At 35.8% G+C, this 26,152-nt stretch overlaps 1 protein-coding gene across 32 annotated transcripts in view; it reads left to right on the plus strand.

Annotated features, from left to right (window-relative positions):
* The window catches only part of NRXN1 (neurexin 1), a 722,710-nt gene that overhangs the window by 306,428 nt on the left and 390,130 nt on the right, over positions 1-26,152 (plus strand). For 24 of the 32 annotated variants that reach the window (XM_042789877.1, XM_042789881.1, XM_042789898.1 and 21 more), the window contains 2 exons: positions 3,015-3,218; positions 5,384-5,410. In XM_042789877.1, coding sequence (XP_042645811.1) covers positions 3,015-3,218; positions 5,384-5,410 — 231 coding nt within the window. The remainder of the gene's footprint in view (positions 1-3,014; positions 3,219-5,383; positions 5,411-26,152) is intronic. The other 8 variants (XM_042789886.1, XM_042789895.1, XM_042789903.1 and 5 more) reach the window with 1 other exon arrangement.

Raw genomic sequence — 26,152 nt, forward strand, 5'->3', positions numbered from 1 at the left:
AAGAGATGATTCACATGGAAAAACCTAGATTGCCATCCATAGGTGGGAACACAATTTTGACAAAATATCATTCAACCTTTTTAATGTAGAAATCATTTATTAATGGTTTAACAACAAAAGGTTTTCCTAACAACACTTGTACAAGCAGAATCATTTTAAATTAGTAAATTGAACATAGTTGTATTTTTTATTTAAGGAATATGTAGTGTCTCTGATCTTTGGTTAAGGCTCTCAGGGCAGTGCTAAATCATCTTTGATCAAATCATCCCTGCTTCCTGCCAGTTTTGAGGTTGTTTGGTTTTTGATTTTTTTTTTTTTTTAATACCTTTGTATTTAGAAAGCCTGTGACTTGGAGTTCCCCATATCGAAAGGGGCTAGTTGAAATGAGGGGTTTTTCTCATTGCCCCAGAGGTTTTAAGTCATTTGATCTTCTGTTTAGTCTCCTTGGTCTGTTCTTGGATCATCTGTTTCTAAAATAACTGGCACAGTATGGTTTAGGAGGACTGAGCATCTGATCACATCAGGTCTGTTCACCATAATGTTAAATACTCACAGGTCGTCTCTGATTAAATTGAGACAGTTCCTTCCCTCCTTTTTCTGTAACTTTCTGAAAGAATTAATAATTATAGTGAAGCTGGTAAACAGTTATACTGTTGATTCTGAGAACTTACTTTTACGTTATCATGAAATAATTTATTAGCAACAGACTTCTAGTGTTGAATTCTGTTCATCCTGTAATATCTGATTTCACTAGGTTAATGAAAACCTTGAACACTATTAATGTGTCTTTTTTAGAAAGACAATATAAAATACCTTTTATTTTCTCTTACATTAGCATGTAACTTAAACTTTTATGCCAGATTTCTTCAATTACCTAACTTCTGTTTACCTTGATACAGATCTTGGGAGCTTTTCATGCACAGACACCTAGATACAGTAATGAATTATAAGCCCTTTCCCCCCCCCAAAAAAACCACTCACCACTTCTCCCTCCCCCCCCCCCCCCAAAAAAATCAAAACACAAAACCCAACAAACCAAAACCAAACAACCCACCCCAAAAACAAACAATCAAACCCCCCAAATAATTTCCCACTGAAAACTCTTTGACTTGCAATCTTTTATCAGGCTGGTGACAGTTAATTATTTAATCTGATTCACAAAAAAATGTTAGGTTTAGAATATGCTGAAAACTTTATTACCTGCATAGTTAGAAATCATCAAATCTGTAAATTTATTCTTCTAACCTGTTATGTCTAATGCCTTTCATGCCAGTATTAATAATCTCTTTTTTCCAACATCAAACAGTTTTCTTCAAATTTGTATTGGGGAAGTCTGGAATTATTAATGAACATATCTATTATTTTTGCCTAAAATACACTTACAGAATTAGTGGAACATTTTGTATTCCGTGGACTGTGTAGGCTGGAAGTCTTGAAGAGTTAATCTATCTTTAACGGTATACAGGTTAGGCAATGGAAACAGTTTTGACAAACTGTTTTAAGTATTGATGTTTAAGAAAAAATATTCTAACACAGTTGTAGTTACAATACCGATTAAACATAGTATCAGTAGTATCAGTCCTTGAAAATATTATTGTATGAGATACCACAAGTAGGCAAGTGTTTCCATTATATTGCAACAAATTCAAGTGTAGAGAGGCTTCCTGTAGGTGTTCTTATCTGTCTTCTCTTTCTCCTTGTTGCTTATTGGCCTGTTATTGGGCAAGAAACTGATTTTTTTTTTTTTTTAGTGAGTTGAAGTGCCCTCGGGATTTAAATCTTTTTCTGAGAAAGATTCTGTAGCATCCTGCATAGACCTCATAATCTAACATTTCAGCAATTTCTAAAATAGTTTCTGGGTGGGTTAAATAATGTTGGAGACACATGGAAGAAGTTAGAAGGTCTCTAGTGAATTAGAGTTAGGTAAACAATCAGACAGCGTATTTTGCCATTCAGGTGGTGGTTTTAGTTATGTAGTATGGTTAGTTCTGTATGTTACTGGGGAGCCTACTGAAATGCCTGGTGGTCTGCCCACAGACTGTTGGGTTGGGGTAAGGGATGTTACTTGTTCACTGCTGCTTCTACCACAACATGCTGCCGCCAGTGAGTTGAAGAGCCGTTTCCAAAGGCTGTGGTGGTCAACTTGCCACAATGCCCAATCATCCTGCAAAAAAATTACTTCCTAATACGTTGCAGAAACAGATGTTTCCTTTGCTTTCTAGGAACTGCTGTGCTTCCCTGTGAGCAGCCTCTAGGGTCTAAGAGCTGGGGACCACTCTGTGCTAGAGCCATTTGCCAGGAGGGTTTCCTGCAATGTTTGAAAGTAACAGCTATTTGCTTGTCTCGGGGGTTTAAAGATCTTACCCTCAATATGACAAGTACATTCTCGATCCTCTTGCTGAGGCTGTCATAATGTTCTTACATGTGTTTTTGATTCTATCATACTGCAGTCATCGTGGTCATGAAGCAGTCTGCACTCCATCCAAGCCATGCTAGTGATATTTACCCATTTCAGATGACTTTTTGCTAACTGGATGATAATTGTAACTATAGTAGTAGCAATCCTGATAGATTTATACATGAAGTATCCTAAGGTAATTATCTAGGTGGGTGATAGTCAGACATGACCTTTTAATAGGCTGTAAGGTTTACCTGAATAGCTTTTACTGGCTTTGACCTATTCTGAGTATACAGGCCTAGTCTTGCAAGCATTTCTTTACATGTGGTTTTACCCATCTGCTTGAAGATGCATACATGAATGGCTGGCTCATTAAAAGAGCGATTTAGTTTCTTTAAAAGCACCAAAGTATGCCACTTAAGCTGAACCAAACCAAACCTTGAAAAAAAAACCCAAACCCAACTTTGCTTATATTTCCCAGTAATAACTGTGATATTTAATATGTAATTTTTCTGTTTTCTATCAAGTGAATATACATTTACCATTTTTTCTTTAAGCAGTTTCAGTAAATACAATATAATTATTTAATAACTGATTTTCTCCTTTATGTTTTCAGAGGCAACAATTTTAAGCTATGATGGAAGTATGTTTATGAAAATACAACTCCCTGTTGTGATGCATACAGAGGCTGAAGATGTTTCTTTACGGTTCAGGTCCCAGCGAGCTTATGGAATTTTAATGGCAACTACTTCTAGGGAATCTGCAGATACCCTTCGTTTAGAGCTGGATGCAGGACGAGTTAAACTAACGGTCAACCTAGGTAACAACCTCTTCCTCCAAGAAATTAACATTTTCTTTACATTTTTCTTTTTGCTTGCAAACATTTATGAAACAGCCTGTTTTAACATTAAAAGTAAACTGAAATGATATATAAACACATGTCAATGCAACATTTGCATATGTACATACACACACAAATACATGCCCATTATTATACTTTATTTTGTTTTCTTTTGCATTTTTGTATTCTTTATATAGTCTTAACATAATCCATCACAATATTTTTGTACTATTGTGTATTCTAAAAAGAGAAGACTAGTTCATCAGTGGTATTTTGGGGCTAAATTAGTATTCTTTGCTGTGGAAGATTGGTCTCCCTCCACAACTTCTTCACAGTAACAGTTCCACAATGTGAAAGCAGAAACAACATGTATGTAGGTCAGTTAAGTTTTACCTCCACCAATTAATGTACAACATGCAAATGTATCGAAGAATTTCTAATTTTAACACTGAAAATGTTGCAGCTAGATATTCCCACTGATGGATTTCATGGTCTCCTTTTTTTAGGTGTCAAATCTATAGTAAATCCATCTCCTCTTTTTTAAACAATTTTGTAGTGGTATTTTTGTAGTATCGAACAATAACACAACCCTTCAATGCCCAAAGACTGCGGCCCTCAGCAAACAGCCGTGTGAACACAGGAGGCACAAGCCCTTTTACAGAAAAAAAAAAAAAAAAATTCCTCGTTTGAAATATGATGGACAAAATGTTAGGTTATGGTTTTCTCTAGTTTAAAAAATGTAAATAAAGAAAAGCTCTTCTCAAGTACTTATTCATAAGTCCAAGTCAGGACCTGAAAGAGAACAGAAGTACACTGAGGAAAATGCACGTTCAGGGCAGTCATTCCTATTCAGTGGAATGCTATTTTTAAAGGGAATTAAGTATTTTATTGTTTTAGTTGCAGATAAAATGATTTCCAGAAGGCATTGGGGGCAGGATGGGGGGAGGAATAATCACGTAACCCTCCACCTCATAGAAGTGTTGCTCACTGAAATAACGTCCCGGTGCTTAGATTCTGGAAGGGAGCAGGAGAAGCTGAAGTTTTCCTTGTTCACTCTTCTGTTACAATCCCCTCCAGCACGGAGCTGGGGGTCCTGCAGGCTGTGCCCCCCCGGCGCCTCCCACCACGGCACTTTCTGTAAAAGGGGGTGTGCCCGTGATGGTCCTGGGCTGTTTGCAACCACTTTTCTGATGCGGTTGACGACACATGACAAACTCAGCTATATGGAAACAAAATCTAGGTTTGATGGTATATATGTTCCTCAAAGGTATAAACCAGGAGTATCTGTACAAACCAAGTAGCTTGACGTAGATTTTTTTGCAGTAATAAATGCTGGTAGCCTAGCAGAGGATCCTGCTACAGATAGGTCATTCTCTTAATATACAAAACACTACCCTCTGGCAGTTTTTGCCTACTTCTATACTTCAGGAAAGTAAATAAATCCATGCACTAGCAATATTGTTTCTTCCTCCAACACCCCTCTGTTTTTTTCTTTTTTTTTTCAGATTATTTCCTGGCCTGACATAAAATAGGCAGATTTATCTTAATTATCAGTGTTTATAAATATGTGATTATTTTCTATATATTACTGTAGCTTCAAATGTAGTCACTGCTCATTTCCTAAGTCTATACATACAGAAAATATAAACCCACAAAACCCTGTTTATAGGCCTGGGAAATGAGCTTTGAATTTTACTGCCTAATTTTTTGAAGATCAGCCTTTGAGGTATACTATACACAAGTTGTCCAAGATGTCTGATTGTGGCCTGGTTTGCTCTATGACCCATTGTGACGGAGCACTTTCTAATTGCATTGAGAGAAATTACCTGTTCTTTCACAGATGGGGAGAAAGTTGCAGCCTACCTCAGTTAAGCATCTTTGACATTTAATCCTGATTTTTCACTTAGATTTGTCACCATGTAGCTTTGTTTGAAATTGGCCATTTTTACCCTATTTGTCGTTTCTATTTATAAAGATTTATCGCAGTATATCTGGGTTATAACAGTATGTAAAGACTGATGATATGGAGTGGCCATATTTGCATGTGTCTGTCCCCGGAAGGGTGGAATGTGATTTTATTGGATGTCTGCAGCTATTACCTTGAAGGATAAATTTTCATTTTTCATCTATTCTTCCCCATCTAGACTGTATCAGGATTAACTGTAATTCCAGTAAGTGCCTATTCAAACTTTTTAAAATGTTATTCCACCATTATAAAATATGCAAACTAGATGAAAAAGATTGTGGACAGCTTGCAAGTGCTTGATAATTTATTAATGAAATGTGATGATTAATTACTGTTGTGTAAAAAGTCATCATATACTCTAGTGTGTATTTTTTGTCCTTCCCGTAGCATATCACTATTAACTAGAATATTAAAAAAGGAAGTATTCTACAGTTTGTAAGCATACATTGAAGAAATGGTACCTGTAGTACGGTATCCCTCTAGGCAGGTTATTTTTTTGTCAGTAGCCATAGAATTTTTTAACTAGCATTTCAGATAAGCTGTCATGTATTTTTCCCCCCTGTCCTTCGTCTAGTTTTCTTGAACATTTTACCTCCAACTTGTGGTGAGACTGTTGGAACATAATTGTCCGTAGTACAAGAATTTCTATTTTATAATTCTCCTAGACAATTAATGGTATTTACTGGATATTTATAACACAACTGGTTTTCCTAAATCTTTGTTTTATGGAAATGTAATACATTACAGTAAGGACATTATTAACTCTGAGAATAACCATATTTCTATGATGATTTTTTACACTCTAATCAGTAAGAAACCTTAAATTGAACAATTTTTCTCTGTGATATGCATGTTTATGAAACAGAGGGAATCATTTTCCAGATGAATGGACTAAATTTTAACTTCTCTGATATTATTTGGATTAAGAGGCTATATTCTGAAAGGAGAAAAAGGACTGTGATTTTATTTTGAGTCTATGGAATTCCTGAATGGTGTCAACAAAATTATTGATAGTAAGTATGGTAGATTTGAGTTTTGGGTTGTTTTTTCTTTTTCTTCCCGACAGGTTTTGCAAGCCAGAGGTCTGGGTTTAGGCAAATAGAAACAAAGCTAACCAAAAAACTGCATAGGTAGAATTTGTAGTTGTTAATAGCTTTCCAAAAGACATTAACATAACATCTCTGAAGAGTTTTATAGTCCACAAAGAAAATCAGCAAACCGCTGTTTTAAATAATGTGTCATCTGCTAATAGATTTTGCAATGAATAACTTCACAAGATAAAAATACTGCATTTATATTAAAAAGCAATGTTTTATTGGAGCAAGTTTTAAGTCTAAACCATTCTTAAATCCAGACAGACATTTCAATATAGTGAAGGAAATGCTTACAGGTACCAAGGCATAAAGATAACTTCCTCATACCTCATATCAAAAAAAAAAAAAAAAACCAAAACATTACAATTGTTATTAAAAAAACAAATATTTCCACTTGCAAAAAACATCCATTGTCTGTTACCAAAGCGTATAAAATCATGAATAATCTCAGAAACATTTTGTAGGGCTGTCACAGGACACTATTCTTTGATCATGACAAAGTCCCAGTTAGAAAAAGATTTCCAAGTATAAGACAAGCAGATTTTTGAGCAGAAATGTAATGAGCTTGCCTGCTGCAGGTAAATTCCCTTTTCCTTAGGACAATTAATATTGTTTCTTTCTTAACTTCCTTAATGAAATTAGAAAATTCCTCTGAAAAGGGAATTACTAACATAGAGAAAAGATTGGTAATAAAGCCACAATACAGTAGATATTTTGGATTTTTTTAATCTCTTTTGGACAAAATTTGGTGCCATAAAAATAAAATGATTTCTAGTTTCCATTTTAAGCAAGTTTTGGATCAAAAGAGAACCTGCAATCACAGATAAGTGATAAGCCTCCAGTTAGAGGATTGTAAACAGGGTAACTATATATACTGAATTGAATTATCAGTTACAAGTTCTTGGTCTCGTATAGAAGCAGCATAACCTCTGTACAAAATATCTTTGATATCAAATGCTCATAAGTTATTTTTCTTTACCATTTGTTTATAGCCTTTTTGTTATTAGAACTGAACTTTCATGATTAGTTCCATCTCCCTTTGGTGCTTGTGTACTGAACAGGTTTTTGTGAGCTTTTGATACGGTAAGTACTACAATGCTTTCTTATCAGCACTCGCTGTAGTTCTTCAACAACCAAATAACGTTTCATGAGAATTTTTTGTGTGTTAATTTTTAGATTATGAAGAGTTATTGCTCTAAGAAGTCCTTAGAAAATTCTTGCTTATTAGACAATATAATGGATTTTAGTGGAACACACACAATTCATTTCAAAGCAATAACATCCAGAACTTGATTCTTAATTTGCTAAACACTATAATAGTTCTGTGCCTACTGTGCCTATCTTTTGGGGTCTACTGAGAGCTGGTTGTATAACAAACTTGATTTTATGTTGATATAGAAGTAAATCTGGTTATCAGGTTTGAGAAACTTTTTTTCAGTTTTTCCCATTTCTGTTGCTTAGAAATGAGTCAGAATGTAATTTCACTGTTGGGACTGAAATACTATTTATTATAGATAAACTAGTAACAGAGTTAAGGTTGAGATGAAGCTATCTGGTTTGAATATGGAGAAACTGCTTTTTTAAAATGTAAACAAAAATCGGTGTGTTGCTTTGGAGAAGAAAAGGAAAACATGAATGTAAGCATCTTATTTCTTTCAGTGAATTACAAATTCAGTGGATAAAATATTGCATCACCTCCTCCCATTTTCCCTTGAGTTCATCCTGAAACCCATCATCATCTCACTGCAGATCAAATGAGCAACTGTTAGACGGTCAGAGCTGAGATTTTGGTAGCAATTTGTTATATACTTTGTCATGCCTTCACCTTTAGCTGATGTCCTGTGTTGCAGAAGAGGTGGCATTTTGTGGTCTTCCTTGTTTGAAATACAGACTCTCTTAAAATTTCAAAATGTTAATCATATGTCAGGTCACTACTTTGCTTGTCTCATTCACAATATTAGGGAGACTGTTCACTTCATGCCAGTTTTATGGAACTTACTGGCATACTGAAGTCAAATTATTTTTATTTTATGGTAGGTTAGAAGATTGGTGTATTTATAAAACCTTACACTACTAGAAATTCTATCTGATATCAATCAAAAAATACCACTGCTGAAATGTTGGTTTTATACGTCCTTAATTCACTTCATTGTGTTCTTCAGACCTGCAAGTTTACAAAACAAAATTGTCTGTCAGGCAGTGAAATAAATGGTGCTTTTAAACTTGCAGTACTTTTAGGTCAATGTTAAGGCTGACATCAGGAGAAAGGGAAAAACTGAAAATGGCTACTATCGTTTCAGTATTAAGTCTCATAGACTGAGGAATTAATTTAAAAATAAGACTGAGTTGAACTAAGTTGGTTCAAATCACATGAATGTGCAGCATTCCTTGGCACTAGTCATTCTGTAAAGATAACTGTAAATTGATTGCTTGGACATTATACACAAAATTGATGAGCTAATCCTTAAAAATTGCCTAAGGAGAAATGGTAAAATATATAAAATAAAATAATACAATGTTTGCCTTTCAGTGAGGGAAGTAGCTGTTACATTTTAATTGCAGACTGTAAAGCACAAATTCAATTGAATTGAATGGGATTTTTCCCTAGTATTTCTTAGAGATAGAACTTCATCCCACAAAATTTGCATGGCAGATTGATAGCAGTTTTTGAATGACTTGTGAACAAATACAGGTGTGCTATATTTCCACATTTTTCACTGGTGCAATGTTAAAGGCTACTACCTTGATTTAATTAAAATCCTCTTTTTTTTTTTTTCCCAGTTTTAATGCTTCTAAAACACTAGCATCTGAAAATTTCTAGGTAACTAGCTGTCGAGGCTCCTGTGCAATATATTTTTTTCACAAGCATATGCCATCTTACATGTTATTTCATCTTTTGTAGGGGTTTTCTTGTGTTGTTATAAATTCTGAAAAAAAAGTATACATTTTATGAATCAGCAGAGTAGGACTATAGGATTTGTATTAACTGATACATTATACAAATAGTAACGTTAACAGTTAACTGGTAAATAACTGGCTTTCATTTCTGAATCTGATATTGTTGCTCAGTATGAAACTACACAGGATAATAGTTTTTTGAATGCTGCTGTGTAAAAGTTGCTTAGTTAGTGGCACATGGTGCACGAGTGATTTAGGTTAGTTCTCTGGTACATGGTTTTGCTTCTGTAGGCAATAATTCATAGAGTAATCCCATTGAATTGTTACACTCAAATGTATGACTGTCCTAATAAATTAATAAGAATTGCAGAACATTAGGAAGCAGGAAACAAAGTACTGTGGCAGTCTACATATATACTATTCCTCAGGGAATGTATCAACAGGCTTTGCTAGCTGGGTGCCCACCTTTCCAAAATAGGAACAATTTCCCGAGCTTTGAGGTTTTTCTGTTTGTTCTTCCAGTGAAGTGCCCCTTCACTTGTATGTGCATGCACCCCTCATTCTATGTCTACCCAATTCTTCATCCATTCTCCATATCCTTTAATTTTTCCTCTTATTTTCTTTATCTCGCTCTGTTTCATTTCTCTGTTTTTCCCTATGATACTTAATATCTTTTCATTGTTTTGTACATCCATCCTTTTAAAACTTTGCTTTTCTGCAGATGTGCACATTACAGACAATGAAGTTAAATTATTTTGTTTGGGATATGTAACATCTGTTACTGAAGCATTTTTTCTCGTCAAGGTATCCTAAAAATCCAGAGCATGACAAAGAGCCATGTCAGATTATTGGTAAATAACAGGAGAATGATATGTATTGAAGAACCGACCATGGTGTTCAATTACAGTGTATTTACAGTTTGCACATACTTTTAAAGCAGCACGAAATCTTAAATTAAGACTATTCATCCTTTTGAAAGCTACTACTTGTTAAAATATGTTTTGTTGCAAAGCCGAGTCTTCAGCTGTGCTCTTACGGGTATTGCAAAATCTACTGTAATGAGCAAAACACTGATACATTTCCATGTATTAAGTTCTCACTATCTGGTGAAAAGAATTTATATAATATATTATTTGCTCCTTTTTTGTGGTGGCAGTAGAAAATCATTAAAATGATAGAACATTGTATCTCCCCCCATAATGTAAGATTTTGCATTTGGTCTGTTTACTTACACAGTGCTTATGAATTGTGTGCAGTGGCTTTGATCTTTTTCTCATTCAATATGGCTGACAGCATGTTAAAAATATGCAAAGGAGCTTTACTCATAAAGGACATAGAGCAAATCAGCAGGGTACTTTCACTGCAAGCTCAGTCAGGGACTCCCCTCTGTTTGGGGTATAAAGTTTTAAATAATTACAAATAATTCTTTCAAAGCGTTGGCTATACTTTGCAGATTTAGAACACGGGGTCATTAGATTCCTTCTCATTCAACAATATCACTTTAAATGCCCTTTTTCACGTTATTTCCTGAAGAACAGGGTCTGCTGCTGTGCAGCAAAACTGAGAACGTATGTGGCCCTTTTTAATCAAGATATGATTATGATCTACTAGTTGCTAATAGAAACCGTCATTTAAATATCATCAAAGGAAACAGGTTGAAAGACATGCGAAAAAGGAGAACTGTTTCTTTAGTCAGAGCCTGTCACTGGAATCCTTATTAGTGCAGCCTCAGGACTAAGTGCTACCATCCCTGTATCTTGTTTCAGGCACTCTGTTGTGAAGAGAGGTTGAAAACAGCTAGGCTAGGTAAAAAAGCTCAGGTTTGAAAACAAAATAGCCTGTCTAAACATAATTAAGAAGACTGAAGTAGTTAAGGGGCAGTCCATAATTTGTTCTCTACAGCTACAGAAGCTGGTTAGGAAAATCTTTCTGATACCCCATTCTCTGTTAAATATAGGGTGAAAAGAAGTGGTGCTGCACAGGTTATGACATGTAAGCCCATCATATTAATTGGCTTACTGGCGGTGTGGCGGCAAAGCCATTCACTTCTTCCTGCAGTCTTCTTGCCCACCTGCTCTGGAGAAAAGTGCTAGCTGTTTCCCCTCATTTGTAACCTACTCCTTGGGAGCACCTAGGGTAAGGTCTGTGATTTGGCTTTTTTAAAGAAAAGTCATAAATATGCAGTAGGCATTTCCCAGATGCTGATAGATATTAACAGTGAAGAATATTTCTGAGAAAGTCGTCTCTGCTCCATGAATTGTAGGAGTGACTTAGCTGAGAATGCAAAGGGAACCATCAGGACCACTGCTGATCATTTTTCAGATGGTCCATATACCATTCTTTGAGGTTTATTCTGCAGAATTTCGTCTGTCTTAAAAAGTATTTCATTTATTTTAAAAGTGTGTTCTAAACCTCTTCCTGTCTGCTGGTCCTGCTCTTGCATTGCCTGCTGCTTTACTGCCAGCACAAATGTTCAAGCGTTCATGTGGTGAATTTGACTAAAGAAATGAATCATTAACAGAATTGTTAATTTTAACTTGCTGCAGTTTTATCACATAACACATGTGGACACCTGCTGTAGAATAAAACAGGAGAGGAGGGGAGCAGGAGTGGTGCAGAGAGACAGTAGAAAAGCCACCTCTGGTAGAAAGAGTGGATTGATTTTTTTTCAGCAGTGCAGACTTATGCTGTCCCAAAGTGAATTCATCTGGCCTACATCTACGCAAGAACATCCTGGAAAAAATACATGTTCTTTACAGACAGTCAGAAACATCACTTCTTGATGTGGAATGCTTAATCTGTGTCAGTTGAGGGAGAGATATTTCAGACATCTGAAGGGAAATATTGGAAAGGTTTCTGGGTAAATGTCTGCATCTTCAGTTATATGCATCACAACTGTTTCCCTTTTCTTCTAAATTGGCTCATAAAACAAGCTGTAAATTGAACCTAGGAAACATCTGACACCCAGTTTTAGGGAGTTTCAAACCCGAGGAAAAGCCATTGAGTATCAAGAAGAGGGTACGTATTAGGAGATGCCAGCTGAGGTGATGCTGAGTTTTTTGACCATTCACATAAGATAACAAAGGTTTGCAATCTGTTTTGAGTTGTGGCTTTTTTTTAAAATTTCATGTGGATGTAATTTGGCTTGAGAGAGGTTTCTGAGAAGGTAACAGTGAAGATATATTGGACTTCTGGGTGTGAGTTCTCCCCCTTAGTGGGTGATTAAAACAAATCAATCTTGTGGTATACTGATTTCTCAGCTAAAATCTATGCTTTGATAAGCACAGAAATCTTGCAGGGAAATATTCAAGTTATCTAAAAGGCAGCCATTTTTACCCCTTCCCTATCCAGCTTTAGTTGTTAATCAAAAAAACAAACAAACAAACAAACAAAAAACCAAACTAATAGAAACTTGAACTAATAAAGGACATAGGAAAATCTGAATCAACTAGCTAATTATAAAGAAATCTTGAGAAGAGTCTTGCACATGTATAATTTGTCAATGCCAGTGCTGGGGCCCCCATAAGTTCCCCTCTAGCTCAGCCCTGAACCCGCTTAGCTGGGGCATGGGAGACAATTACCATGTTAGCATAGCAAACAAAAGCTCAACCCTTCATTAAAGTGAAAGAAGTGTTTTACATTTGCTGGCTCACCATTTAAAGGTCTATCATATTTACTTTCTTCCTACTGACAAAGCTTTCAAGGTCAGCTGCTGGGGATTGAAGGGTTTGCTCTATCAGTGCTTCCAGCCTACATGAAGAATGGCAATAAAGTTTATTTCCATGCCTGTGTTCTACTTGCTGCTTATAAAACCTCATCTCTGTTTGCTTTTTCTTAGCTAGCAGAGGGGAAAATTGCCATTAGTCTTCTGGCAGACTGTCAATAAAATATCATTTCAAGCTCTGTTACTAGAAAACAGAAGTTTTTCTTTTATTCTTTTATGTTTCTTTCCTTTCTTTTCACTCTTTTCATCCATCTTATTTTTGTCTTTTTAAGTTGACTTAGGTACTTTAAAGATATAACTGAGTGAACAGGGGCCTCAGTAATCAAATATATAATAGTAGTATATCTGTGGCTTTCTCAAGGCACAGTGCTGTGCTCCACAATAGCCGAACACAGTAAAAAAGGAAGCAGTAAAAGCTTAAACATATGGTTATTTAAGTGAATTTGAAAATTCATATAATAAGGATAGTTGCCCTAATTGGTGGTGAAAAAAATTGTTAGGTTAACACTCAGATAAAGACCTGCTTTTTTAGTACTAACACATAAATGTTTTCAAAACCTTCTTTTAGATGGCTGAAAAGCAGTAGACTTTCCAGTTGTGGTATTACAGTGTATAGTTCAGTTCTACAAGGCCAGGTATAGATAGTGTTCGATTTAGTCTGTATGTGGGGCGATATGAGTCAGGGCCACAGTGCGGTTATATGTCGGCTGGCTCTGAGCATCAGTGTGCTGCCAAGGTGTTACCAGCAGAACCCAAAGGCATGGTCTGGAGTGGACTGAAGTTGTTCCCTCTGAACCTTCAGCCTGAACTCTTAAAGGGGAGTGGCGAGGAGGAGCTCCTCTAAAATATGAAATATGACAAGAAGACTCCTGAAGGATAGGAAAACAAAGATTTCTTCAAGCATGTAACCTCTCATTTTACAAATAAGGACAAAGCAGTCTCCAAGATGTGTTAGATCGATAAGAATAGATCGTATTGAATTAAGAAATCCTGATTTATATGCAAGGGAGTTGTGTATGTCTAGCTCATATTGGTCCTATCAAATCTTTCATAAAAGGACTTTTCAGAAGTAGAAGATTAGGCCTTTCTACTATTCTAATGAAAAAAAAAAAAAAAAAAAACAACAAAAAAAAAACACAGTAGAAAGCTTTTTGTGTATAACAAGTCCTGAATTTCTCTTATTGTACTTTCATGTTTTTTGTATTTAGCTTTTCAGAAGCAAAATGACTTAATCACATCTCAGGACTGGTGATTTAAGTTATCCTCACAATTTTTTCAGGACAGAAAGTGACTGTTACAATCTAGTCTTGTGGGGATATTGAGGAGTGCTGTTCTAATCAGTAGTAACAAAGCAATTGAACAGTATTTTCTACTGGAAAAGAATATATAAAAGCTAATGTAATGTTATTTATATTAGTGAATTCATCTGCAATGGCAGTCATTTCAGAGTAAAACTCTGCTACAAACTGATCCCACAGGAATCTACTGATATATTCATAAATGATTGAGAGAAGAAGAGGAACACTGAGATGACAGTATTTGCAGATGCAATGAGATTATTTAGGAAAATCAAATTAAATGCATCATGTGAGGGTTTTCTGAAGGGTTTCAAAATGCTGAATGGCTGGATAGTAAACTGGTAGGTGGAATTAAATATCAATATGTACAAAGTAATTCATACTAGTAAAAATAACCTTAATTATGCAAGCACAGCAATGGTGTCTGTTAGCACTGAGCTGAAGAAACTGTGCAGTTATCATAAATAGCTCTTGTAAATCAGTTCAGTCCTCAGAGGTATACCAGAAATCCCAAAAGATGTTAGTAGCTATGGGGGTAAGGAAATAAGTCCGGAACAGAAAACATCATTATGCTATTGTGTAGTCATTGTTTATCCACATCTTAAATGCTGCATGTGTTTTAGTTCCTGTTCCTCATGATGAACTTAAATAGGAAATATACAGTGCACTGCTACAGGGAGGATTGCAAGTATGTATTGGCTTTCCTACATGGAGGAGCTAGGCGAGCTAGATTTAAAAAAAAAAAAAACAAACCAAAACAAAACCAAAAAAACCAACAGTGAGAGAATAGGAGTATATTTTTATAAAGATATGATTTTACAGCTGTAAGAAGCATTGGGAAGTTAGTAAGTAGTATGAAATTGAAATACATCAAAGACTTTTTGTGATAAGGCAGTTTCTGTAGCTCCAGTAATCCCGAATATGTTTGTCATGGTTTGAGCTCAGAGGGCAACGGAGCACTAAGCAGTCATTCACTCTACCCTTACCCCCAGTGCTGGGAAGGAAAAAATAAGCAAAGGCTCGGGGTTCGAGATATAGGACAGGGAGGGATGACTCACCCATTATGGTCATTGGCAAATGACAGACTTGTTAGGGGAAGAAAAAAAGAACATAAATTTATTACAAGCACTAACAACAACACTTTAAAAACAGAGTAGGACAGTAAGAAGCATTACCACATCTAGAAAACACTTTCCCCCACCCCTCCCTTCTTCCTGGGCTCAGCTCTGCTCCCGATATCTCTACCTCTTCCCCGAGGCAGTGCAGGAGCAGGGAATGGAGGGTGCAGTCAGTGCTGCCGCTTTCTCCATCTTGGGCAGGGGGAACTTCTGGAACTTGTTCCCCGTGCTACAGTGTGGTCCCCCTCTCACAGGAAACAGTCCTCCACAACTTTTCTTCAGTCCCTCCCACAGGCCACAGCGTTTCCCTAGTTGCTCTTGTGTGGGTCACCAACTTTCTTCAACTGGAGTCCCCTCCCATGGCTGCAGCCCTTCCCGAGCTGCTCTGGTGTGGGACACCCCCATGTGCTGCAATCCTCCCAGCGCCAAACTACATCAGTGGGAGCTGCTGCTTCCCACAGGATCCAGGCCTCCTTTGAGCACAGCCACCTGAGACTGAGTGGGTCCCCCAACAGACCATACGTTGGCGTGTGCTCCACTGTAGACCGCCATGGGTGGCAGGGCGGTGGCCCTGCTGTCTCACCACAGGATACAGGGTGCTCTCTGCTGCGGTGCACTTCCCCCACCCCCCTGCTTTTCTCCTTCATTCTTCCACTGACCTTGGTGCTCGCATAGATGCTGCAAATCGTCCTCGCTATTCCAACTCTTCCTCCCATGTCCCCTTCTTAAATACGTTATCACAGAGGTGCAGCTAGTTGACTTGGGCCTGGCCCAGAGGCGGGTCTGACTTGGAGCTGGGGGAGCTTTGAGAAGCTTCTCACAGGGGGCCACTGCTGTTGCCCACTCCCCTGCTACCAAAAACCCCAGCACTCACTCAAACACAGGACAATGTTAGTCATTGGAAGCTGTGACACTGTTAGAGTAGTAATTACTAGACAATGCCCCTGTTTTTCTTAACTGCTGTTGAAAACACAGTTCTGGGGTAGCTGGACTTCTGGTCTCACCTGGCAAGGCCACCCACGTGTTGCCAAACAGATACTGTTTAATAGAACAAAAGTTGTCATTGGTATTAAATTTGATGATCTAGATGCAGCCTTAGCTCAGAAAGTCTGTAAACTACTAGCTGCTAGAAGCTGGCAGCAGATAGTTAGGGGAAAGTCCCTTAATATTGTTCCTTTCTTCTCTAAATATCAATTGCTGGTCATCATCAAATGCAGAATGCAAGATAATACAGAACTCAGGTGTAACATTCAGTATAGCAGGTTTTGTCTTATGGACCATTTCCCCTCTTATTTTACAGCTTTTCCTAATCATTTTATCACTAGTTTATAGCCTGTATTCAGAGCAAAAAGAAAAGTGCTAGTGAAAGTAATACATAAATCTAATATCAGCTGGGTCGTATACAGTCATTCTAAACCTTGTAATCAGATTCTCTTAAAATTAGAATATTACCACACAGATGGCAGCAAATGACACAACCCAATTTTTCAATAGACTCAAAAAAAAAATAATTCTTAGTTAACTGACAAAATCAGTCAAGTTAGGATAAACCATTAATTAATTTCTCTATTTCATATGTACTAATCATTGTAAGTAACTTTTTTGATTTAGTACCAAGATATATCTGGCAAGAAATTTCTGTCTGTAGATCTTTAAAAACAAAATCATTCTTAGTATTGAGTATTAAGAAAAAATAACAGTAACTCAGCACTGCTCAGTTGATAATTCTTCTAAATTTATACTTGTATTGGAAATACTATCAAACTTCATATGTAAATAGCTTTATTTGCTTTTCACATTATTCCTCATTTGTTTCATAGGATTCTGTTTCAAAGAAATAATGCTGTTGTGATGCTCATTTGTTAATACTTCTGTGGAAAACATTTAGAAGTGCTAATAAATGAAAATTCTGTGGAGAAATACTGCAGTCTTTATATTATAGAATTAGAGTTTGAAGAGTTTTTTTCAGATGACTTAGTTTTTTTTCCTCCCAAATCTCTATGGAAAGATACTAAAATCATTAATAGTTTAGTTCAGAAAGCATTTAAGTATATTAAGAACATGCGTAGAACTTTTTCTGAATGTAATGCCCTACTGAATCAATGCTGCTGTGCTTATCTCCAGAACTTTTCAAGGAAAACCAAACAAATTGCCATCTCTCTGCAGGTAGATACTGCTTTTCTGATCAACACATCACATGCTCACAGCTATCATTCTGTCCTAATATATACTTGTAAGGAATTAATAGACTGTTTGGGTTTGTTTTTTTAATAAAGGGGATCTACTTGAGTAAGAGATAGGGAAAAGGGGAGACAGGGAATCGGAGAGAGTGGAATTTGAATGGGATGTCCAGTTCTCACTAACACAGCCAGTGAGTATTGCAATAGGTCTAACATATGTTGAGGTGAATTGCCAAGTTTCTGTCTGTTCCTCTCATATTAATAGATACTACAAATAGAGCACTTCTACATTATAAAAAAAGGTACAACCAGCTTCTGTGGGAATCAGATCATATTTTCCACATTGGTGTGATTAGGAGAACCAAGCTTCTTAGGGAAAATTTGACTACCTCTTCTTCAATCAAAGAAAGTAAGAAAAAAAGGAGGGGAATAGAAAGGGGTACCAAACTAAAATTTTGCTTAAATTAAAATTATTTTGATACATTTATACATTTGTACTGCTGGAAGTCTGGAATAAATCTCTGTTAAGCAATTATCTTACTTCTTAAGCATTAAGTTCAGTGGGCTCTGATTATAGACAGTAGTGAACAGTACATGGGTGTAGAGCCTTTGTCTTTTCCATATGTAGTGCTCTAATGCAGAAGTAGAGTTCTCTGCCTGTTTCTATAAATACAAGTTCACAGAACCTGGTTTCTGAGCCATCTGTGGCATTTAATGACCCCTCCTTCACTGTGTCTGCAGAAAATATTGTGCAAGTATGTATTAATTTTAACTGTATGACTGTTTTAAAAAGGTGGGCAATTTTATTATGGCTTCACTTCCCTGCAGCAAGTCATCATTTCATACATTCAATCTAGATGAAGAAGTTTAGCAAGCACTTAGCTACAATATTGTTGTCCATTAATGTTGTAAGAACAGTAATTGATTTTTCAGTGTGCTTTTTCTTGAAGAGCTGATAGTGTTAAAAGCATCTACCCAGTGCATGTCACTGATGAGCAGTTTCTTATATTAAAAACACTCTGTATCTGGCACATTTTGCATTTGTGTCTATTAAAATGCATGAAACATCTATCATAACATTTTAAGCATTCAGTAGCTTATTACTGGAACCACATAACTGCTTCCTTATTATCTCTCTTGACAATGACTTTAATGAATTATATTCAGATAGTTGTTAAAATTTCCATCCAAGCACATTTCTTTTTTGGATGACATGTCAAGAGGTTAACTTACGCTCCCTTCCAGCTGATTTCTAGGCCTCAATCCATCAGACAAGTCACTTCAAAGGAGATATTATTCTGTTGAGTTGAGACATCAAGATAAAGTTGGCTTTCTGAGATGCAGTTCCCTTTGGGAAGTGTGCAAAGAGTTCTTCAGCCGTTATTTGTCTAGGCAGTCTTGAAGCAACAAGACACAAGTTGAAGACCAAAACATGGAATGAGAAAAAGCTATTAAAGGAAAGAGGGAGATGTGGTTAATGTAGCTTATGCTAATTCTTTGATATTATTTCTTATTCATTTTATATTCTGTGAGATTTTCCTCCAAGGAGTGAAGCACATGTACGTAGAAATAGCACTTAATTAGTTAAAAGTTCTTCTCTGTCTCTGCACAGTCTTTTCTCGCTAATTGTAAAATCTGTCTGGAAAAGAAAAACCAAATAGGTAAGTCAACACTTTCATCTTTCACTCACATGCCATGAACTGTTTACACGTGACTTGTGGAAATTGGATCAGAAATTAAGAATAGCAAGCATAACTAATATGCTCACTACTAACGAGCTCTAGTTTTACCAGAATTTAAGCACTATAGTTGTTGAATATAGGTGAAAATTGCATGTTAAATTTGTGTTGTGGTTACTGCTGTGCTTTGAATTGTCTGTACAGTTTTTGGTATGTAACACTTCAGCAGCTTGAAAGCAAGCATGCTGTTTCCTAGAAGGGAAAAATGTACGCCATGGGCTTTCAGGGGAAGTGTTCTTGCATCTCCAGCTAAAGTTTTGCAGGTGATAAAGGCACTTAGGAGGTCAGTTCACAGGTTAATAAGAGTTATGCTAGCTAGAAAAGACTACAATGTGGATTCTTGATTTCCTAAAATTACATAAACCAAGATAGTGTGCGCCTTAAGAAAATGCAAGTAGGAACTTCTGCCAAGAAGATTACTTGTTTTAGTCAATAACAAAAATTGACATTCACTGACACTGTTCACAATCCTTAAAAGATAACAAATGTCAAAAGAGAATTTAAGAGATTCCTCCAATGTTGAAATAAATTTCATCTACTCAGTTTTAAAGGTAATGTTGTTTTAGTTTTATATGTGTTTGCAAGAGACAGACCAAGCAACAGCCTGGACATAATAGCAAAATGTGCCTGACTGTATATATTGTTAGCATGCAAATTCTTGAGCAGCCATAATTTCAGAATGAAATCCTCAAAAAGTTACAAGTGAACAATGAGAAAATAAAACTAAAACTCACTATTGCACATGTCACAGTTAACTTCAGTTTCATTTAGCCACCATAAATATATGTCAAGAAAAGTAATAGGTTTAGAAGCAGCTGAAATGTGGTGTGAAAAGTTTGATGCAGAATGCAGAAAAAGGCCTTGCTTTCAGGAAAGAAACACTCATTGGTCTTTTGGCTAAGAAATCACGTGAAGATGGAAGAGTTGCTAAAAATTTACCTTTAATTAAATGTCATATTAAACTTAAGCAAACTGTCTCAAACATAAGTGGTATCTAAGACAGTTGAATACTTTTGTTCCCCAAAAAAATCTTTATTGGAATAAGTATGTAGTAATTTTTAAAATCTTGGTCTTAGGGTCAGGAGTCCTGAAAAAGTATGTCGGAAAAAAATGCTATTTTTATAGGTTCCCTGATAATTAGTATTTAGATTGGTTTCCTGCAGATAAGAAATGTCAGATCTCACTCAAAATTGAAGGAAACTTTTAAAGAATATTTACAATATTGTCTACAATTTCAGTCTGAAAAAATCAAGATCTTTTTCCTTTAAAATAAGTTTTGTTTATAAGAAAGATTCAAACAACTGTTAATGTGTATTGTTTATCCTTTTTGAATAGTAATAGAGCATTGAAATCTTAAGATACACTTTCACTTTATATGACCCTTCTGCTCTTAATATCTTAAGTGCTCTGTCCTTGGCCCATATCATTGAGAACATTCAGAATCTTAAATTCTAGATGAAACCTGTTACAGATGAACTTGTAGCTCTTCAGAAGCTGAAAAGGTCTAAAAGAAATCATGAACTGTTACACTGTAGTGACAGAACTTTACGAGGATAAACTTGGAGCAAGAATTACATGACATAGTCAGAAAAAATGTGGTTTTGCAACTATTTTGTGAAATAGTTTAGGAATATACTGGAAAATAAGCATAGACCTTATATGTTGTCTATTGTGTAAGTCAAAAAATCAGAGACAAATCCCATGTCCGTTAAAGTCAGTGGAGGCTGTTTATAGAACACAGATTACCCTTTGTATTCATCTATTTGTAATTTCTGAAAATAATCTGAAATATCTATGTTAGTGCTCCTTGCTTGACTTCTGTCTACATAGAAGCATCCAAGAATAAACAGTGTCAATAAATTGTTCATTTAGATCCATGATGAGTATAAAAATACTTTAAAACAATTAAATAATAATCAACATTCACAAATCTTTAAACATTATTCTCTTTACCCTTAACTAGGCAAAACGTTATAAGCGAGCATTGTCATTAAAAAAAAAAAAAGAAAGGATATGAGTGTGAGATTTAGTTGTTACTCTTATAACAGCTGTGCCTTGGGATGAAGACACCTTTAAATTAAGAGGAGCTTATTCTTAAAATAAAGTCACAGTCCAAATTCTTTTCCTTTCTATGATAACTGGTTACCAATCTGCTTATTCTTAAGCACAATGTGCAAAACATAAGGGTACAATGAAATATTTAACTATTTTTTTCTTTTATGTTACTTGTTTTCCTAATATAAAGGTAATGTTTGTTATAAAAAGTAAACTATGGAGGAGCATACTTAAGTTGTGCTTACTTATATTTTAAAATGTACTTCAGAGTTTTGACAGCCATGGTTTGATATAAATGGGCACAGTCAATATTAAAGTCTGAAAAGCTAATGTGTGATCAAAGTTGTTTCTGTTTCTTTCCCGTTGTCAGTTATAATCTAACTAAAATACAACAAATATTCCAATTCTCTCGGGGGAAAAAAAAAAAAAAAGATCATGTGTACCAAATTTTTCTGCAAAAATCACTGTAAGTTAGGTTATTTTTCCTTCATTGGGTTTAAGTGGATAGAAAGAGGGCAGACTTAGCAGTAGAAAACAGTAGCACAGGTTCATCAGTCTTATAAAGGGTGTCTGCACCATCAGGGTACACTTAGACATCTGCTAGATCTGTTCATTGTAGCAGCTGTGTATGTCAGTCTTTTTTTTTTTTTTTGCTTGTTTGCTTGTTTATTAGCTGAATGACAACAATTTGCACATCAGCAATTAAGGTCCAGATTATTAAAGCTATTTAGATAACCAATTTATGGTAAAATCCTTCTTCCAAGTCTGAATTCCTGCAGATCTTTTGGGTTCACAGAAAAGTTCTTCTGAAAGCTGAGGGACTGTATTTGAATTGGTAACTTCTAGAGATGATGTCTAAGGAAAAAAGAGATTGCCGGGTGTATCACTCCCCATTTCTTTGAAACCTTAGAGGAATATTCTCACTGTGTCTAGAAATACAGAACAGGGAACGTATGCTTTTGTGCCTTTGTGTTTTGTAGGTTCTGGGGCTTTTGGTTTGGGTGGTCAAGTCAATAATGATGAGTCTGCTGAGGCAAAAATCTAACTCTTCTTGGGAAAGCAGAAAATTAACTTGTATTCATTTTAGGATCACCTTTTTACCCTTAGTTTAAGCCCATATCTCACAAATAAGTACTATTGACAGAACTCTGAATTCATACAGAATTAATGAATATTAGAGATCCTGACTGCCATTAAAGTAATATCAGAACAGTGAATATTTACTTTTATAAAATTTAATTCCAATATTGCTTAAAATTGGTTTTCATGTTAGTCTTGGCACTATTTTACACAGGAGTTGCCAAATTAGTTCTTATGATTTTTAGTCTTATTTCCACTATGGGAGGAAGAAAAAGCCAGCACTAATAACTCCAGATGAATTAGCCATTCTTTGCTCTACCAATTTTACAAAGTTTTTGTTAAATAGAAGTTAAAAGGAATTTCTCACTGAAACAGACTTACAGTATAAAAAAAGCTAATACAGACATTCTGCATGGGAAAATTTCAGTATTGTTAATGAATTAAAAATTCCCATTTTATTCTTCCCTGTGCAATACACTGGCTTATAGTGAATTATCTTTAAAAAACAAACAATTTCAGTTATCAAGCCAAATTGATTCTACCCCCTCCCCCCCTCCTGGTATTAGTCCGTGTCACTGTGTGTCCAGGTTCAAGTCCCTCTTTCCAGACTTTCCAGCTGGCTCCCCTCACTATCATCCTTCCGTGATCTGTTCTTGGGCCTAGCACCTACCAGAGTGTTGTGGGAACTGGGGAGCTGGCTGAGAAAACGGGATAGCAGGCTTGTGAAATAGCTGCTTTCCTAATGTACTGCAGTACCTTAGGAAGAAATAAGTCAAAGATACTGACTTGAAAGTGTTTGTGTTAAGTGCACCATACTTAAAAAAAAAAGTTTAAATCTATTCAGCTTAAAATTCTTGGAGTTTTTCATTACAGCAGACATGTCAAACCTTAGGTAAAAACAAATTATGATTTTCTAAAAAGTCACACAAGTAGTTTGTGGAAGTGAATCTGCTGAATACCAATTCAGAGTCCTAGGATTCAGGTGCACTTTAAAAAATTTAGCATGATTCAAGGCAGGATATGACCTTACAGTGTATATGTAATGACGTATGGTCTTTGCAAGTGCAGATTTTTTTACCTGTAGTAAATACAAAGTAAATAATGTTGCACTGAAATTTACTTTAAATTAGCATAGCATTACCATGTATTGAAAGTTCACATTCACCTTTACAGCAAAGTCAGTTGTCAAGTTCCACGTAATTTCTAAAAATTTGGCTGAAAATGTTCAACAGTCTGTTGACAAAGAAACAACCATGTGTTTCCAGCTCATTGACTTATCTGTGTTTTAGTTCAGGGCCTTGGGGGTAGGTTCATAAAAACTTTAGTACCTTTAGCACATTTTCTGATAGTTATGATCCTTAGAGACCAGTACAAAAGAGAAGCTGTGCTCTTATTAAAAATACAGGGATCTAGATGACTTTTGGTTTTAGCTTTTAAAAGATACTTTTCGATCATTATTTCCAAGAAGGAAAATTACATGTCCTTAGGGCTATTTGTGTTTCACTTGCTTAGATATATGACTTGCAAAATGAAATTAAAATGCAGCTGATTCCTAAGAATAAATATTTTCAGTAATATGTTGATAAATGTCTCTGAGCTGGGCTAGGCATTTCATAATGCTGTAACAAAATCAGTTTTATCCTCTGATGTACTCTTAGTTCACATATAGTTGTAATTGCAATTTCAAAACCATTTTTTCAAGAAATATGGTTCAACTTAATTTAGACCCAATTATTAAGCTACAAAGCACACTTCCCAATTTTGAGAGCATGTGTATATGTTCTATGTATACTTCGATGTGTCAAGAAAGACTAGAGCCCAAGACTTGGAACTCAAAAGTTTACTACTTTCTGTTGTTTTTCCTTTCTCCATCTTGGTGAAATTCAGTAGTGGTCCTAATTCTGTTTACAGAGAACAGTCTTTCACCAGACAGTGGTTTATCATCAGCACCTTTCTTGGCAGACATCAAGAATCCTTAGATTTAATTTAGTCCAATAGATCTGTCTATGTTCTGCCCTTCCACCTTGATCCACTGACTCTTTTAGATACTTATGTCACCAACAGTTAATATCTCACAGCTTTAAAAAAGTTAATGTATTAGTATGTGTGCTATTATACCCCCAACTTAAAGAACGTGCTTAAATCAAAAGATAGACAACACTAGGAGAGAGGAAATTCTAAGTACCTCAGACCATGGGCAGGGAAAGCAAATTCACAGAAAGGAAAAGAGAAACGTGCAAAAGACTATAGAAAACTTGTGTCCTCAGATCTGGATATGTTGCTTGATTCATAGATTGGTTGTTTTTTATATCCTTCTATGGATTTTTCTTCCCCAGTCATTCACTATGTATGCTGGCTTTCCTTTCTAGTGAACTAGATCAATATTAAATGCGGTCTGTTTATAGTCTGGTCATGTAGAGGAAGCCAGTAGAATTTTCAAAAGTATCATTTCTGTATGAGTGCATGTACAGAAACATTTGATATTATATTTCTGTTACTCAAAATAATATGAGCAAATCTATTATACAGCTGAAATGAAGGCTAACAAATGATATTAGCAACTCTAATCTCCTTTGTTTTAATTTCTGAAATGTCAGGTTTTGTTTTAAAAACTAATAAAAATACCCTAAACAACCTATACTTTACCCAAATTGCCAAAAGCAAATTTGCCTATAATAAAGCTATTGTGGGCTTGAACATTTTGATCAAGCAGTGGAGATTGATATGTTTTGCTTGATACAATTCAGTGAATGTGCTGTTCTTGTGGAATTCTCTGTATGAGTCTCTTGGGAAGAAAATACAGTTGACAAAATTTCTTTGACACGCAGTAAGGCTTCTCAAGCTAATTTATCAATTAGCTTTAAGTGATGAACTGATACACATAATTCATCTTTAAAAGGCAACTAAGTTTTTCTGTTAGTAAGAAACATGCATAGTTAGTGAATTTCAGGATGATGCAGACGCAGTCATTTAAAATACAGTTGATTCGTTATAATAATTGACTTTCTAAATTCAAATATACAAATGAGTGATTTGGAAGACCAGAATTGTTTCTGCAGCCAACCACCGTAGAAGGGATAATGAAGATTAAGATGCCTTCCCTTATTTGTCTTGTGTTTCTGCATCTAGTTCTGGAGGAATCTTTTCTGAACTTTCTGTAATGCAGACTGGTGTGTAATATAGATGCCTCACAAGGTTTGTACAGTGGCTGTGAGATTGTCTGTCTGCTGGAACAGAGGCTTAGATTACAGGCCTGTTAGATTGACCCTGGAAAGCAGGATAAATGAGATGGCTGAGTTCTCTGGTTCTGCATCAGGTGTTTACAATAACACTTCTAGGTGTCTGTCGGAGCCACTCCGCTGTCTACAATTCAGCTTACTATCTATCTATTATTTTAGCAGTAAGATTCCATCTGAAATCCTGGCATGCCTGACCTCAAGGTAATATTCTCTGTTAACTGGAGTGATCTTGGAGTTTTGTCCTTTTACCCACTTTCAAATGGGAAATGCCACTTGATATTGATTTCTGTAGTATGCATAGTTATCCGTTAGCAAACTAGGCTGAAACCTCTGACATTCCTTCTACTGATCAGTAAATAGATAGTAGTGATTTGCCTGTAACTAACTTAGGTTCCATAGGTTAGTATAGCATTCACTGAACTATCCAGTCTCCCTTGTGAGTCTGTTTTTTATGAAGTTCTGTTCAAATACTTGCTTAAAATATGTCTCAATTTAAGTACAATAGGATAGATACCTCTAAGA

This window comes from Tyto alba, unplaced genomic scaffold (assembly GCF_018691265.1).
Source record: "Tyto alba isolate M040663 unplaced genomic scaffold, T.alba_DEE_v4.0 Super-Scaffold_16, whole genome shotgun sequence".
Classification (NCBI taxonomy): Eukaryota; Metazoa; Chordata; class Aves; order Strigiformes; family Tytonidae; genus Tyto; species Tyto alba.